The sequence below is a fragment of the Dermacentor andersoni genome, chromosome 6 (assembly GCF_023375885.2).
Source record: "Dermacentor andersoni chromosome 6, qqDerAnde1_hic_scaffold, whole genome shotgun sequence".
In the NCBI taxonomy this organism is placed as follows: domain Eukaryota; kingdom Metazoa; phylum Arthropoda; class Arachnida; order Ixodida; family Ixodidae; genus Dermacentor; species Dermacentor andersoni.
This window is the reverse complement of record NC_092819.1, coordinates 97,695,414-97,708,894: the sequence shown is the minus strand read 5'-3', so window position 1 is coordinate 97,708,894 and position 13,481 is coordinate 97,695,414. Positions and strand designations below refer to the sequence as shown.

The 13,481-nt window shown below is 43.1% G+C and overlaps 1 protein-coding gene across 1 annotated transcript; it reads left to right on the top strand.

The window, feature by feature from the left end:
* Nucleotides 1–642: 642 nt before the first annotated feature.
* On the top strand, nucleotides 643–12,912 carry LOC126523081 (uncharacterized). Its single transcript, XM_050171939.2, has 4 exons — nucleotides 643–751; nucleotides 7,757–8,585; nucleotides 11,933–12,014; nucleotides 12,785–12,912. The coding sequence occupies exons 1-3, from the start codon at nucleotides 715–717 to the stop codon at nucleotides 11,970–11,972; spliced, it is 906 nt and encodes a 301-aa protein (XP_050027896.1). The 5' UTR covers nucleotides 643–714; the 3' UTR covers nucleotides 11,973–12,014; nucleotides 12,785–12,912.
* Nucleotides 12,913–13,481: the final 569 nt, after the last annotated feature.

Genomic DNA, 13,481 nt, shown 5'->3' with positions numbered 1-13,481 from the left:
CAAACTCTATGAGCATACGTAAGAAACTGCATGGCGTAGGACCCGCGTCATGTTGCGAGACTGCGTCATAAGAAGAACATTGAGAAAGTCATCGTCCACCGATACAGCTGGACACACGCAGAAAAGCTGTCATCAAGTGAGTGTGCGTAAAAAGAAAACCGAAACCACCTATTGCAGAAAGCATACATTACGTAGTCTGGTCGGCTGTCGAAAATATTAAACAATGCAAGCAAATCTTGAAAAAAAAAAGCATTTTTGTGCAGCCAGAATATATCTTTTCAGTTCGGAAAGCGACAATTATGCCCTAGCTTAGCTGTTGCAAGTGAATGCCCTTGCGTGACAAAGGACAGAGAAATGTTCCGCGAATTTAATGTACAATATATACTTTCTTATACTTTCTTCTAGTAGCCAACTGACGAAATGGTATCAGAGAGTGTAACACAATTTCGATGCGTCACCACTAGCAGGCCTTTTCATTTTATTGCTGCCCGATTTCAGATGCGAAGAAATAGTCGTTAGTTGTATAGAAATGGCACTACGTGCCTCTTTTTTTTTTACTAAGTTTTAAGGCAAGTATGAAAACACAAGAAAATCCTGTGTATGGCTCGTTGAAACTTTTGCGTCAATGCTCGGTATATAAGCGCTGCCGTAGCACCCACAAATCCTACTTCTGCACATCGTGGGTGAACAGACACTGAGCAGAAGATCGCATCCATGAAGGCCTTCATTACCGTCGCGCTTCTCTCTGCCGGTGAGTTCGCACGACTTCGTGGCATGCGCTTTGGAGAGAACCACTAATCCCCTTCAGCCGCCCTGTGAGGAGGGCGCGTTTTATTAATGCAAGTTACAATAGTATGTGATTTTTCTTCGACATGCCTGTGCAAATAACTGAAGTTTTGAGCTGCCGCAACTTCTGAGGAACGTATTCTTTGTACCTGATCATGCGGAATGTAGAAAAGAAAGAATTAATTTCTAGGTGCTCCATGCTAGCATCTGTTGCATATATATATATATATATATATATATATATATATATATATTCCCTTTTTCCTAAAACCAACCTGTTTCATTGATTCTGCAAGTGACCTGCATTGTTATATCGCGCCTTCGGCAGTAATTACCTGTAGGTTGCTATGCAATTATTCCCGTAAGGTCATCAGCAGTCTATAATTTGTGTAGTGGAAATTTCTGCAAAGACAGCGGCATTGATGTGCAGCCACCATGAAGTCCTAAACGGCCCCTCAGCAGAACACATAGGAAATTTTGGTTATACGCTGGAAGTTGCTACGTGCCCTTTGGGAGCGTTCTACCGCAGTAATTTTTCAAATTGGATCATTATTAGCCGAAACAGAAATATTTCAATTGCCGCGAACCCATGATTTCAGGAGACGAGCATCACCGCCAAAGCAGACTGTCTCCACCTGCCCCCGTCTACGCTCCGGAAGCGAAATTCCTTCCCTGCGTTCTTCCACACCGGAGCTGGAGGATAGCGCGATGCATACGCCACAGGCCCTGCCTTCTTTCCTTTTCTCGCGTTTTTGGTACGCGGCGCTCATCCGGGGACGGTCTCGCGCGCAAGTTATTGCGTTTGCCTCGAATCGCGCAGCGCACGATTTCACGCGCTATGCATGGAAACACCTCACTAGCGGTATAAGTCAGTGCTACACGAACACTGAGGTAGACACAAGCGGTTCACGGAACATTTTCGCGCGCTGGAACGCGGTAGAAAATGGCATAGTTTCTTTCTCTGCGTGAGTGACTGCACGACATGGGAGCAAGCAGACGAAACGGAAGTACAGGCGCAGCCACAGCTAGCGGGAACACCAGAGTCCGTTGCAGCGCTTCGCGGAGCGTCAGCACCGGCGACTCGTGAAGTTTTAGCAGACGAATCACCATAGCAGGCGAATACTCGGGCTTTTTGCCAATCGCTGTGATTGAGCCTGTGTCGCAAGACTTCATGAGGTGCCGGTGGCGGGCCACTCTGCAGAGCGATTTCATGGGCTCTGTGTTCCGACTAGCAGTGGCCGCGCCTGTACATCTCTCTTGCTACAGTAGGAAGTAAAACAAAAAGTAGACAGACATTCGGTTTGTATGTTTTATTATTTCTCTAAACATTAATTCATGCATTGAAGCACCAGATGAAACAAGTAACTGCTGTTGCCTTGAACAATTCTCAAAGTCACGTGTCACTGTGAGTGACGCCACAGCACGGCTAACTACGTTGGCGCATTTGCGCGATTGACGTCGACTTTCCGGCTGGGAAAGCTGCGCCCGCGAGGACAAGCGCGCAGGGCGTGTCGTTTGAAATTTCGGCTTTTTTAGCGGCGCGTGGCGGTGCAATACTACGCAGGCACGATTATTAGCGCACATTGTATGCACTGCGCATAACGAAGAATTCAATAAAGTACCATCCTGAAAATCCAGTCAGGATTCTCAAAATGTAACGTCAGGCGTCAGCAAGTGTTGTAAACAATAGTATCGTAGATACGCTTACAACTGGTATGTCTATTAAGTGCGTATCATAAACAATTTAAACTCTAATTAGGGTCAATGTGCTGATTTTTCTCATTGCTTAAGAACAGTCAGTCTCACGCCTCTTCTTGATCTCCAATTATATCCAATTTTCTTTTTCGTGCCGGTTCCTACACCTTGTGAAATTTCGAAAAACTGATTTGCCATTCAATCCTTTACTATTATAACATTCAGTGAGCGCAATGGTATACTGCATAAGAGTACGGATTTGGACTGGTTAGTTCATGATTACGAGCAGCAAAACAGCGCTAAACAACAGGATGAGGAGAGAGACACAGACACCAGCGCTGACTAGCGCTGTTTTACTGCTCGCAATGATGTACCTTTCGTTTGATTTATAAAATAACTACAAAGCACTCAATTTGGGGCTTGTTGTGTTAACAGAAAAAGTAACAATTCTCAGTAGGTCAGTAACAATGCTTGCAAATCCAACAACATGGCAAGTATACTGGCGGTAGGAAGGTGCAAGTGGTGATGTCCACAGTGCAACAAATGTTCAGTTAACACAAATTCAAATAGTGTAACAGGCAACGTCGTTCGAATACAGGAAGGCAATCTCCTTGCAGTTAAGCAAATTAGTTGTGTAATTCAAATAGTTGCCCATTACAGATACATCACTTTAGAGTACTCTGGAGTGGACACATCGTAGATATAAATAAACAAGGCAAATCACTGTATAAACACACAGCGAATTCGTTGGTCATATCACAGACAATATGTTTGCTACCTCTCCCAAAAATGCACGATCTTGTTACGAAACCTCATAACATGTTGAATTTGAACGTAAGTGCTATTTCATGTAAATAATCAGTGGTGCACCGCGAATGACAACTTCATCACCGTGCAGAAATGAGTTTTGCCTGACGTCTTAACAATTTCTTTGTTCTTTACGTTCTGCGTGCGAGGAGCAGAGTGCGCAGAGGTATGAGTGATTGTCCTTCCGAGGCCAAAGTTTCGTGTTTGCTGAAGACCAGCTGTGGTTGACTGATTTCTCTTCAGCAGCTTTCATCCCCTATTGAAAGGTACTTCACAGCTGGAAGCACCATACCCTGATGAGATTTTCAGGGAGCAGTGCAATTTTGCATGGATGGTTATTTCTTTTTCTTTTCTTTTTCATATTGCCTAAAGGCCTGTTGGGACATTACGTAGAAAGAATGCGGGGGATTATCAGAGAGAAATGATGTTCCACAAAGGCAGTAAAAGCTGACCACCAAACTTGAGTGCACACTGGTTGGTGATAAGGTGCACTACTACTATCTCGCAAGAGGCGATACAAACTTCATCCCAATACTGCCAACAGCAGGGGAAAAACGTTATTAGGCAAAAAGTCGTGCAGAACTCATAACAAGATAATGCACAACTGCATACTGCCACAGACTACTTCAGAAAATAAATTAGTATAAATTAGTGATAGCAGGTACATCAAAAATTGTGATGTGAGAAGTCGGAATAACTTATCCCTCATATAAAGCCGATGAGGTAAACATTAGTAGCATCCGCGAAAAAGGATAAGCAAACAAATCAATAAACGAACATTTAAGACAGGTCGGATTATGTACATCGCGTATGTAGGGAGGCCAATTATTCCCCTGTTTGAAGGTTAAGATCAAAGGCGAGTTCCTATATTTGTTTTTACGAGCATATATAGGAGAAATTCTAAGAACGTGACTTGCGCGAGAAGAAACGTAATGTGCCCAACTACTACAAGCAAATGCGAATCTTTAATCACTTTATTAAAGATGATAAAATGCGGACATGTAGGCAATCTTTCTCTGCGTTTTAGGCTCCGAAAGCCATCGGGATTTCTTCCCACCATCTAGCTCTAATAAATACAGCCCGATGGTAAAGTGAATCTAGCTGCTTTATTCTGTACGTACTAGATTTCAGTTGATTAGGTTAACTGTATACGGATGACAGATGATAGATTCGTATTCCAGTTCTATTCTTATCAATGTTGTGTAGGCGCGATGGCTTGAGTTCGCATTGGCAAAGAATAAACGACGCCTAACAAAGGCAAGCTTCTTCACAACTTTCACAACTTTGTTTGTGGTGCGTTTTAAGAAAGATTGTGGCGCATTTTAAGAGGTTTTAATAAATAGATGAAGATAGCATTATTTTTGTTTATCTGTCATGTCATCTGCCACGACTGACACCATTCTACGAGTTTGAATGAGTAGTCTTGCAAGATATTTACATATTGTGGCAATTTAAGGCCATTTTTATCATTAAACCATTTGTTAAACATGAAATTGAATCTAACCAATAAAATGTGCGATGTGGCTCACCGATGTGGAAACACATGTTGCTAACAATTCGTCCTTGCTATCTGCTCGTTGCGGTGGCTATACCATGCCCGATGATCAACTTACCATCGATGGTTGCTAAATGCAGTTTAGAAAATGTTCAAAGACGATTCACAGCTGAATTCAACGAAGGTCAATGTCTTCCTGAGCGAGTTAGCGGCGAGAGTGGGGCAGAGTCATTGGGCCCGGCGCTTTGTCAGGTCACCCATTGCATGATGGCAGTAGGAGTAGCCTCGGAAGGCTGAAATTTTTTTACTGTACTATATTCGCGACCGGCCTACATTTGTTACACTGCAAATAACCACGGGAACGACTTTGCACTGTTCTACCTGTTTTATACCGCACTACCTCCGGGACGACAATAGGAAAGTGGCTAGAAACACTTATACCCGACAAAAAAAGTAGGGATAACTCGCCGATAAAGGCATATTGTCTCCAGAATCAAGGATTTGTGCTCGCCAAGTGAAAAATATATAGCGGTTGCAGACATCATACAGGAGGTTTCGAGGGAAACTACAAAAATATAAATTAATTTGCTCATATTTGCTTCGGAACACAGGGCACCAGCCTTGTCAACACAGAATTTAAGAACTAAAGCTTGCGTGGGCTATTGCTCAGATGAAACTGGCGGGCATCATTTCATATAAACGATGTCAGCCATAGGTTAAAAACAAAATTGAAAACCGCAAGAGTCCGCCATCAGTTTCCTGAGTGCTGGCCGAGCACGCTATTAGATAGTGAAAAATAGTTCATTGAAGGTTTTGAAGTGCTGGTGCAGAAGACCACTTCCTTAACGGTGCCGAAGACGCTGCACCATGCCCCTCATATATAACTCGCGCACTAGTTACAAGGTCTTTGCATCATAAAGTAATGGCGGCAACATCCAACGCCACACTTGCTGCAAACAAGCAAATGTTTACAAAAATACAAGAAACCAATCGACTCTATTTTAACGAGGTGTCCGGACATGCACTTTCTGTACAATGAAGAGAAACGAAAAGCACAAGACTGCAGCTAGAAAGAAGAGGGCAAGAAACTCTGAAGTATGAGCTGGTCTAACAGCACGCGTCACTCGAGCACAAAGTGAGCGCAAGGAAATACAAATCGAAAACCAACAGAACTTATAAGCGGCTGCTAGCAATATTACAAGCCTCCTTTTTTTTTTCGAAGCTCTCACTGGCAGTGATGTGGCTGCTACTTTGATAGCTTAAGAGGTATATTTGTTGACAATTTCAGTTATTTATTTTAAAATCTTTTTGAAATCGCTTGCGTTCGGGCCAGCTACCCTTATTGGCAGAGGGGCATTACAGGGCACATGCAGAATGGTGTCTGGCTATCAGCAGAAGGAAAGCAAACCAACGATATAGCTTTCCGCGCGTCACAGTTTAAAGGAAATCAAAGGGAATTTTTCTTCAACTAGTTTTTTCTGCATTACAATAGTTATAACAATACTTTGTCAGTGAAACCATTTATGGCAACTTCTTCGAGCATCAACTTTATAGGCGCTTTTATTTATTGGTAACTCATTCATAGTGTTTAATGCGAGTTTATATTGGGCTTACAAACAACATTGGGGATACGACGGACGCCGTGGTGGAGGGCTCCAGATTGATTCTGACCTCCCAGGGTTCTTGTAGGTGCACCTAACTCCAAGTACATGATCGGTATTGCATTGCGTCCCCATTAAAATGTGGCCTCCCGACCTCATGTTCAGCAAGAAAACGTGAAAGCCATTGCGCCACCACGGCGGATTCATTTCTTTAATTTGCTGTCTGTATTCGAACTTCAATCTGCACATCGCTTAATGAGTGGGTTTAATTACTTGCCATGCTACTCATATAGCGTTTGTTATCAATCTCGGTTCCTGGTTTGTCTGTATTGAGTGTATCTTTATCATATTCTGATGCTATTTCTAAACCGTACTTGCTCTCCTCTGCAATTCAGAAATATGCTCAGAGCAATATAACTGAAATGTTCTGAAACGATGTTTGTGGGAACTTGAGCAAATTTTTAAAATCCTGCAGCAGTGTATGCCTATAGTTTCGCATTTGGAATCCGAGTGACGCTTCCTCGTCGCCTTCTCCAAGTGGGCGATTCCTTGTAAACATACATATTGCGGCGAAAAATACAGTACTGCGCTGCTTCAGAAAAAAATTTTTCGTGCCGTCTCTAAAATGTCAGTTCTAATATCACAACAGCAGTGCAATATTACAATAATAAAAATATTTATTTGATATAAATCTCTCAGTTCGTAAGTTTTAATGTATTATTTACTATAATTTCTGAGTTCATGCACGCAAGTGGTGAAATTACGAGAAAACCATGGCATGCCTTTGCGCATGAACCTTCGGAGATAGTACTTATTAAACATACGGCTTCGCAATATCATAACACAGAACTAGAGAAATTACTCTGCGCTTAAACATTTATGAGTTAGCGCCCAAGATAGGATACCTTTAATCTACTGACGCTAAAAGCTATAGTGAAGAGCACCCGTCATGGTTGCTTAGTGGCTTTGTCTTTGCGCTGCAACGCAGGAGCAGGTCGCGGAGGCCACATTTCCATTAGGGCGAAATGCAAAAACGCCCGTGTACCATGCACTGGGTGCACGTTAAAGAACCCCAGGTGGTCTAAATTATTTCTAAGTCTCCCACTACGGCGTGCCGAATAATCAGATCGTGGTTTTAGCAAGTAAAGCGCCAGAATTAATTCTTTTGCGCTGAAAAGCCTAGTACTTATGTCTCACTACACGAAAAACAAGGTATCGTAAACGAGCACAAAAAGTAGCTGTTATGAGTCACATTTAGTGGTCTACCATGGTTTATTACTCCTGCGTTGAAGAAAGAGTGTGATCTCTTAGCTGTTTTGCGCTAATTCTATCTCTCTCTGCCCCCTTCTTTTTTTTTTCAAATCAATTTCAGCGTCGCTGGCGTATGCTGGTCCTCGCCCCGCAGCAACAAAGGTAGATGTTAACGGAGGTGCCGGATCTCTAGGCGGCAGCGCGTCCCTAGGAAACCTCGGCGGTGGCTTTGGCGGCAGCGGCGCCCGACCAGGAGTGAGCAGTGGTGGCGTTGGCTTAACAACCGGCGGTCTTGGTGGCGCTTTCGGAAGCGGCTTCAGCGGAACTAGTCTGGGAAGCCGTCCTGGTTTCGGCACTGGAAACAGTGCCGGCAGTGGGCCCGGTAGCGGTTCCACCGCTGGGTTCGGTACTGGCGGCAGCCTTTCGTTCGGCACCAGCGGACCTTTAGGCGCTGGCTTTGGAGGACCCTCTGGAGCTGGGCCGACGACTCCAAGTGGCTTCGGTGTTAACTTCCGTCCAAGTCCCGGAGCAGGTGCTCCTGGAGTCGGAGCAGGTCCAAGTGCCGCCGGCGCATTCGGAGCCTTCCACCCTGGCGTATCCAGACCTTATGGAGCAGGCGTCGGAGGAGCGTATGGACCAGTAGCCTTTGGTGGTTATCCAAGCGGAGGTTTTTCCGGAGGCTATAACGTACCTTATGGTTTCGGTGGCTACGGAGAAGATTTATACGGCGTAGATTACTACGGTTCTCCTTATGGCTTCCCTGGAGCCGTTGGTGGTGGCTATGGCTATTACGGCCCACATAGCTATGGTTATGGTGCCCCTGGGTTCCCTTTTGGCGTCTACCCTGTTGGCGCTGGCGGCGTCAGCAGTGCCTCTGCATTGAACAGCGGCTCCCAAGTATCCCTTACACGCAGTGCAAGAAGCGCACGCAGTGCTTCAGGATCTTCCGGGTAAGAAACTTCCCCTTCAACCTCATTATAGTTGCCTACCAGTCCAAATCAAAATTGAGCATAATAATGATACTTAAGCAAGCTGCTCTCGGTTGAACAGCTTTTCTCTGCTAACCGAGACCTTTCTCGGTTACCAACCTGCATTCAGTGCTCTGCGAGAGATATTGCTGCATGCATTGTATACTACAAACACTGTAACATCTATAAACTTATGGAAAACATGGGTAAGACGGGAGATGGAAATTTGCACATCATCTATAAAGTTAGTAATTTTCCTATTTTGATAGGCAAGCGGTGCTCTTTACCATAAAAGACGGCAAAACTCAGCAGGCTTAGACGATTCCGCTAATTTGTCATTTCTATAAGTAAATAAGGTTTAGGGGGTTTTCCGTGCCAGAACCATGACCTGATTATCAGGCACGTTACAGTGGAGAGCTCGGGACAAATCTGGACTACCTGGGCTTCGTTAACGTGCATACAATGCACGCTGCACGATATTTTTTGCATTCGGTCCATCTATAGATGCGACCACCGCTTCCTACATTGAAGCCGGGACCTCGTGCTCCAACGCGTAATGCTATAAACATTAAGCAACTGGGACAAGGTTTTCGCTGTCTGAAGGAAGTATTGATATTATTACAGCTTGCAGGGTCAATATGCGCATTATCTCAGCGCAAAACTTCATATTATACACGCTATAATACGACACCTGACACCCCAATTGGCTCATGCACATTTTTTTCTCGGGAAGGCATCAACCTACGTAAGCCCGTCTTAGAACCAATTTTTACCAAAAATGTTCAACAGTCCATGGACACGTCTATCCAACCCACGGAATAAGAATGGGAAAGATTATTTCATTGAAAAAAATCCGGCAATAAATCTACTCATTTTAGGCACATTTCTCACGCGCAGCTGTTGCAAAATGCTAGAACATATATCTAGTAACATTGTCAGTTTATTCCAATGCAACTCACTTCACGTCAGCGCAGAGGTTCTCGCATAAATATTCGTATGATACGCAACTTGGATCACTTACGAGTAACCTGCATCGCCTTCTAGATATAAGGTCTATTGCTGACTGTTTCCTTGAACTTTACTTTAAAGCACTTAAAGCAAGGTGTACCACAAGCTTGAAATATATAAACCAGATCGACTTATTATTGAGTCTAACGTCTGAAAATATACCGGGTCTTCTTTGAGCAATCGCTCACAATTTCTTACTGCTAACGATCATAATTTCCCACTCAGATGCATTAAGGTATACCGTAGGAATCTGTGCCATGTCCCCTCTTATTTTTCACATGCATTAAGACCTTACTTCAGCAATATATCCTAACGTTCACCTGTTCACTGATGACTGCACAACATTCCGAAAAATAAACCACAATTAGAACTTAAGCTACCTACAGACCGATCGCACTTCTATTTCCAACTGGTGCTAAGTGTGGCTAATAGAATTAAAGACGAAGAAATGATAAGTACTGAGTACATCTCGTACCACTACTTGTTTAAATACTGAACGGTTAAATAACATTACATTAGGATGCGCAAAGCTAATTAATATCTCGGTGCTCCTATCACGAGTTTTTAACTTTGACTATCTACACTTAATAGCCGATTATTAGCGCTAGTAGTACGCTTAGTTACTTGCTTCGTAATTTTATTTCTGCTCCTTCGAGTTACGCCCTAAGCTGGAATATGCGTCACCAGTGCGGAACTCCAGTCAAGATAACCTTATTAATTGTCTAGAACGTTTTTAAGCTGATGCCGCTGACTTGATTTTTTTCTTACTATATTAGAAATGCGAGAATAGCAGCTATGAATGCTAATCTCAATTTGCCATCGTTAGCATGTCGCCGCAAAATATCCCATTAAAATTTTATCCATGGTTGTACCATCACCCTGTGCTACGTGAGGAATTAACTGCGCGACCTAGTACCACCACATACACCATCGTCACAAGATAGGAAGGGAATCTTAACATGCCAAAACATTTTCAGTTTTTTTTTTTATTCGTCGCACATCTCAAGAATTCAACCACCTTTCCACATAAATTGTTTCTATTATCGATGACCCAACTTTCGTGAAAGTGCTAGGTAACATTGCAAAGCTGACATCTATTTTATATATCTGACATTTTTCGTTAATCAGTTGCTATTTGTATTAGGCTGAATATATATTAACGATAATAGCTTTCTCCAAAACACAACTTATTTGCTAACATTTCACATGTAGCAGCTACTTTATCAGTACCACTCACTCCACTTTTCTATTTTTATTGTTCTGTTGCATCCTCTTCCCTCTTTATGATCCTAGCCCTCTGGGTGTAAAAAATAATAAATACGTTACCGTTATTTGTAACCTAATACTAATATTTATGACCTGTTTTCTACCCCTGAAGAAGCGTTGAATACTGCAGTAACGTTGTTCTTAGAATTACGGTGATGCGCAGCCACACGTGGGATTATTAATTAGTGTATGTGTCAGCAAATCTCAAAAGTGTTTGCCCCCCTTCACAACTGGTGGGGAAGTACAAGAGAATACCACTTGTCACCCTGTGCTTTATTCCTGTGTTCAATGAGGAATACGCTTAGTTCTATCGGCTGACTTTTGGGTCGTGCGCCTACTGCGAGCTGATCATAAATCTGAGAGCTACTGGACGATGCCACAAAGCTCTAAATGACGATTTGGACATTTTTTCACTCAATACAACTGACTGCATAGTGCTATTTCGAGCAGCACCGGTCTGTATTCGCCACTTAATCGACGGTCGAAATTCTGCAGCGGCGAACAGTATTGCTGCACTTACCTCAGCCCCAGAAGGCCACCATTAGCTTTTCTGTGTACCAGAATTGGGCTTAAACAGTCCACAATCTTAGTACGTTTTCGCGTACATAAATAGCCAGTTGGCGTAAGGGCAAAGGATATATATACAGGGTGTCCCAGCTAACTTTAACCAGGGTTTAAAAGTATGCGAATGCCACATACCTGGACAGAACCAAGGTAATGTTGTTTTATATCAGTGAAGCATGCAATATGTGCAAAGAAATGAGCATTCCCCAAACAAAGGCGATATACTTGGCAATAATGACTCGGTGCATTGCGCGTTTTTAGGTAGACATCACTGAAATATTGTCAGGCAAGGAATCTTCGGTTGACTGAAATACGTAGGCTGTTTACACCAGTCTCCGCTTGGGTTTTGTCATTCGCTTGCCTGTTTTTCCTCAGACAAAGAAATATGATAAAGGCATGGATTACTGTCAAATAATACTACTTCTATATACAACATTTGGTGTCTGCTATTCTCGATAACGAGTCCACTGTATTCTTTTTTTAACCTACAGGAGTAGCTCCAGTCGTTCCTCAAGCACCAGCAGCCAGTAAACTACAGTCATGGCCATTACTGGAAGCCTGACATGAATGCGGGTAATGTACTTTCCAAAGGATATTACCATGAAATATTATTTGGCATTTGACCAATGACACGTGATTATTGCTCATGAATCATTTGTGTGCCTGCAGGAATTAGAAGTGTATTTCACTTCGCGCTCACATGGCAGAGAAAGGAACGATAGCATTTTACAGTCCAGCCATTGTAGGTCAAAACTCAATATAGGCATTTCATTTTAGCGCAGTACGTGCTAAAGTTAAATACGCAAGAGGACATGTAGAGCACTAATGCGCAAGAAAAGAGGTTTGGCTAGTTTCTGTAGGGTTTTTGAGTGCCCTCGTATGTTTTATTTGATGTGCCACCTTATTGTTGCGTTTGGTTGTATGCACCAGGTGATAGTTTATAGAGTGATGCACTGCGAGGTCATTCGCGATGTAGCAATAACAAGTACGACGGCAAAATACTGCCCGCACAAATCTGAAAAAAATATTGCACATGGCATGCTTTATATAAAACATCCAAAAGAAGGAAATTGTACTTCCACTGCCATGTTCAAAGCCTTAGTGTTCGTACGTATTGTTATATCTTAGCTTTAAATAGGGACAAAGACACTGAGGAATAAGAACCACATCTCTAGTACACGATGAATTGAGATCACGCTCTATTTGACTGTAAGATTATCATTAGCACACACAGGAGTTGTCCCGTATCAATAATTTATGCCAAAAAAGCATGGAAGTGCATAATCTTCACCTAATATCTTATAAAAATTCGTCTTATTTTTATTTCTTCTTCCTTCTTCTAGCGCCTGGTCATGTGAAATTGGTTGATTTAAGCAAGTCTCTCCGAAGGATATTCATTTTAATGAACCAACACCCCACGACGACGTGAAATCTGATTACAAGATTAAATAAAACTCGATATACAGCAGGACTGGAATGGCGTTGATGTTATTTCTCTAAAGGGACCCCTCACCAGGTTCGGGCATATTTGTCAAACAAGCGTAGCCTAAGCATGGAGCACTAATGATTGTGTGTGCAAACTATTACGGCGCTGCGCGCGGAAGATCCAGCTGAACTTTCAAGCCAAAGCCCCGTTGCTTCATTCTCGAGGCAGCGCGCTCCGAGCCATAGTCATAATCACACGCCAAAATGCCTTTTCACAGTGCGTGTTTCTTCCCTCACCATGACTAATCATCCAATATGGAAGGCATAGTGGCGAAAGAAAGGAGGCGGGGCGTCTACGCTGCGGTACGTCCCTCGGCTGCGGTATGGGAAAATGCAGGGAAGGAACACTGCTTAGGAAAGCTACTGGAGCCAGAGGGAGAGAGTTTCTCCCTTAGCAGTGACGCTCGCCTCCTTGCAGCATAACAGAACAGTTAATTCATTGTATCTCCTTCAACAAGGAACCGTCCTGAAAAAAAAAAAAAAAAAAGGTGAAACGCTTCTCAGACTGCTTCTCACAGCTATTAGTGCATAGACTAAAATTGCGATGTAGCCTGA

Coding starts and splice junctions, on each gene's coding strand:
- LOC126523081 (XM_050171939.2), top strand. CDS start 715: ATGAAGGCCTTCATTACCGTCGCGCTTCTCTCTGCCG. Junction 752..7,756: donor CGTCGCGCTTCTCTCTGCCG/GTGAGTTCGCAC, acceptor AATCAATTTCAG/CGTCGCTGGCGTATGCTGGT. Junction 8,586..11,932: donor AGTGCTTCAGGATCTTCCGG/GTAAGAAACTTC, acceptor TTTAACCTACAG/GAGTAGCTCCAGTCGTTCCT.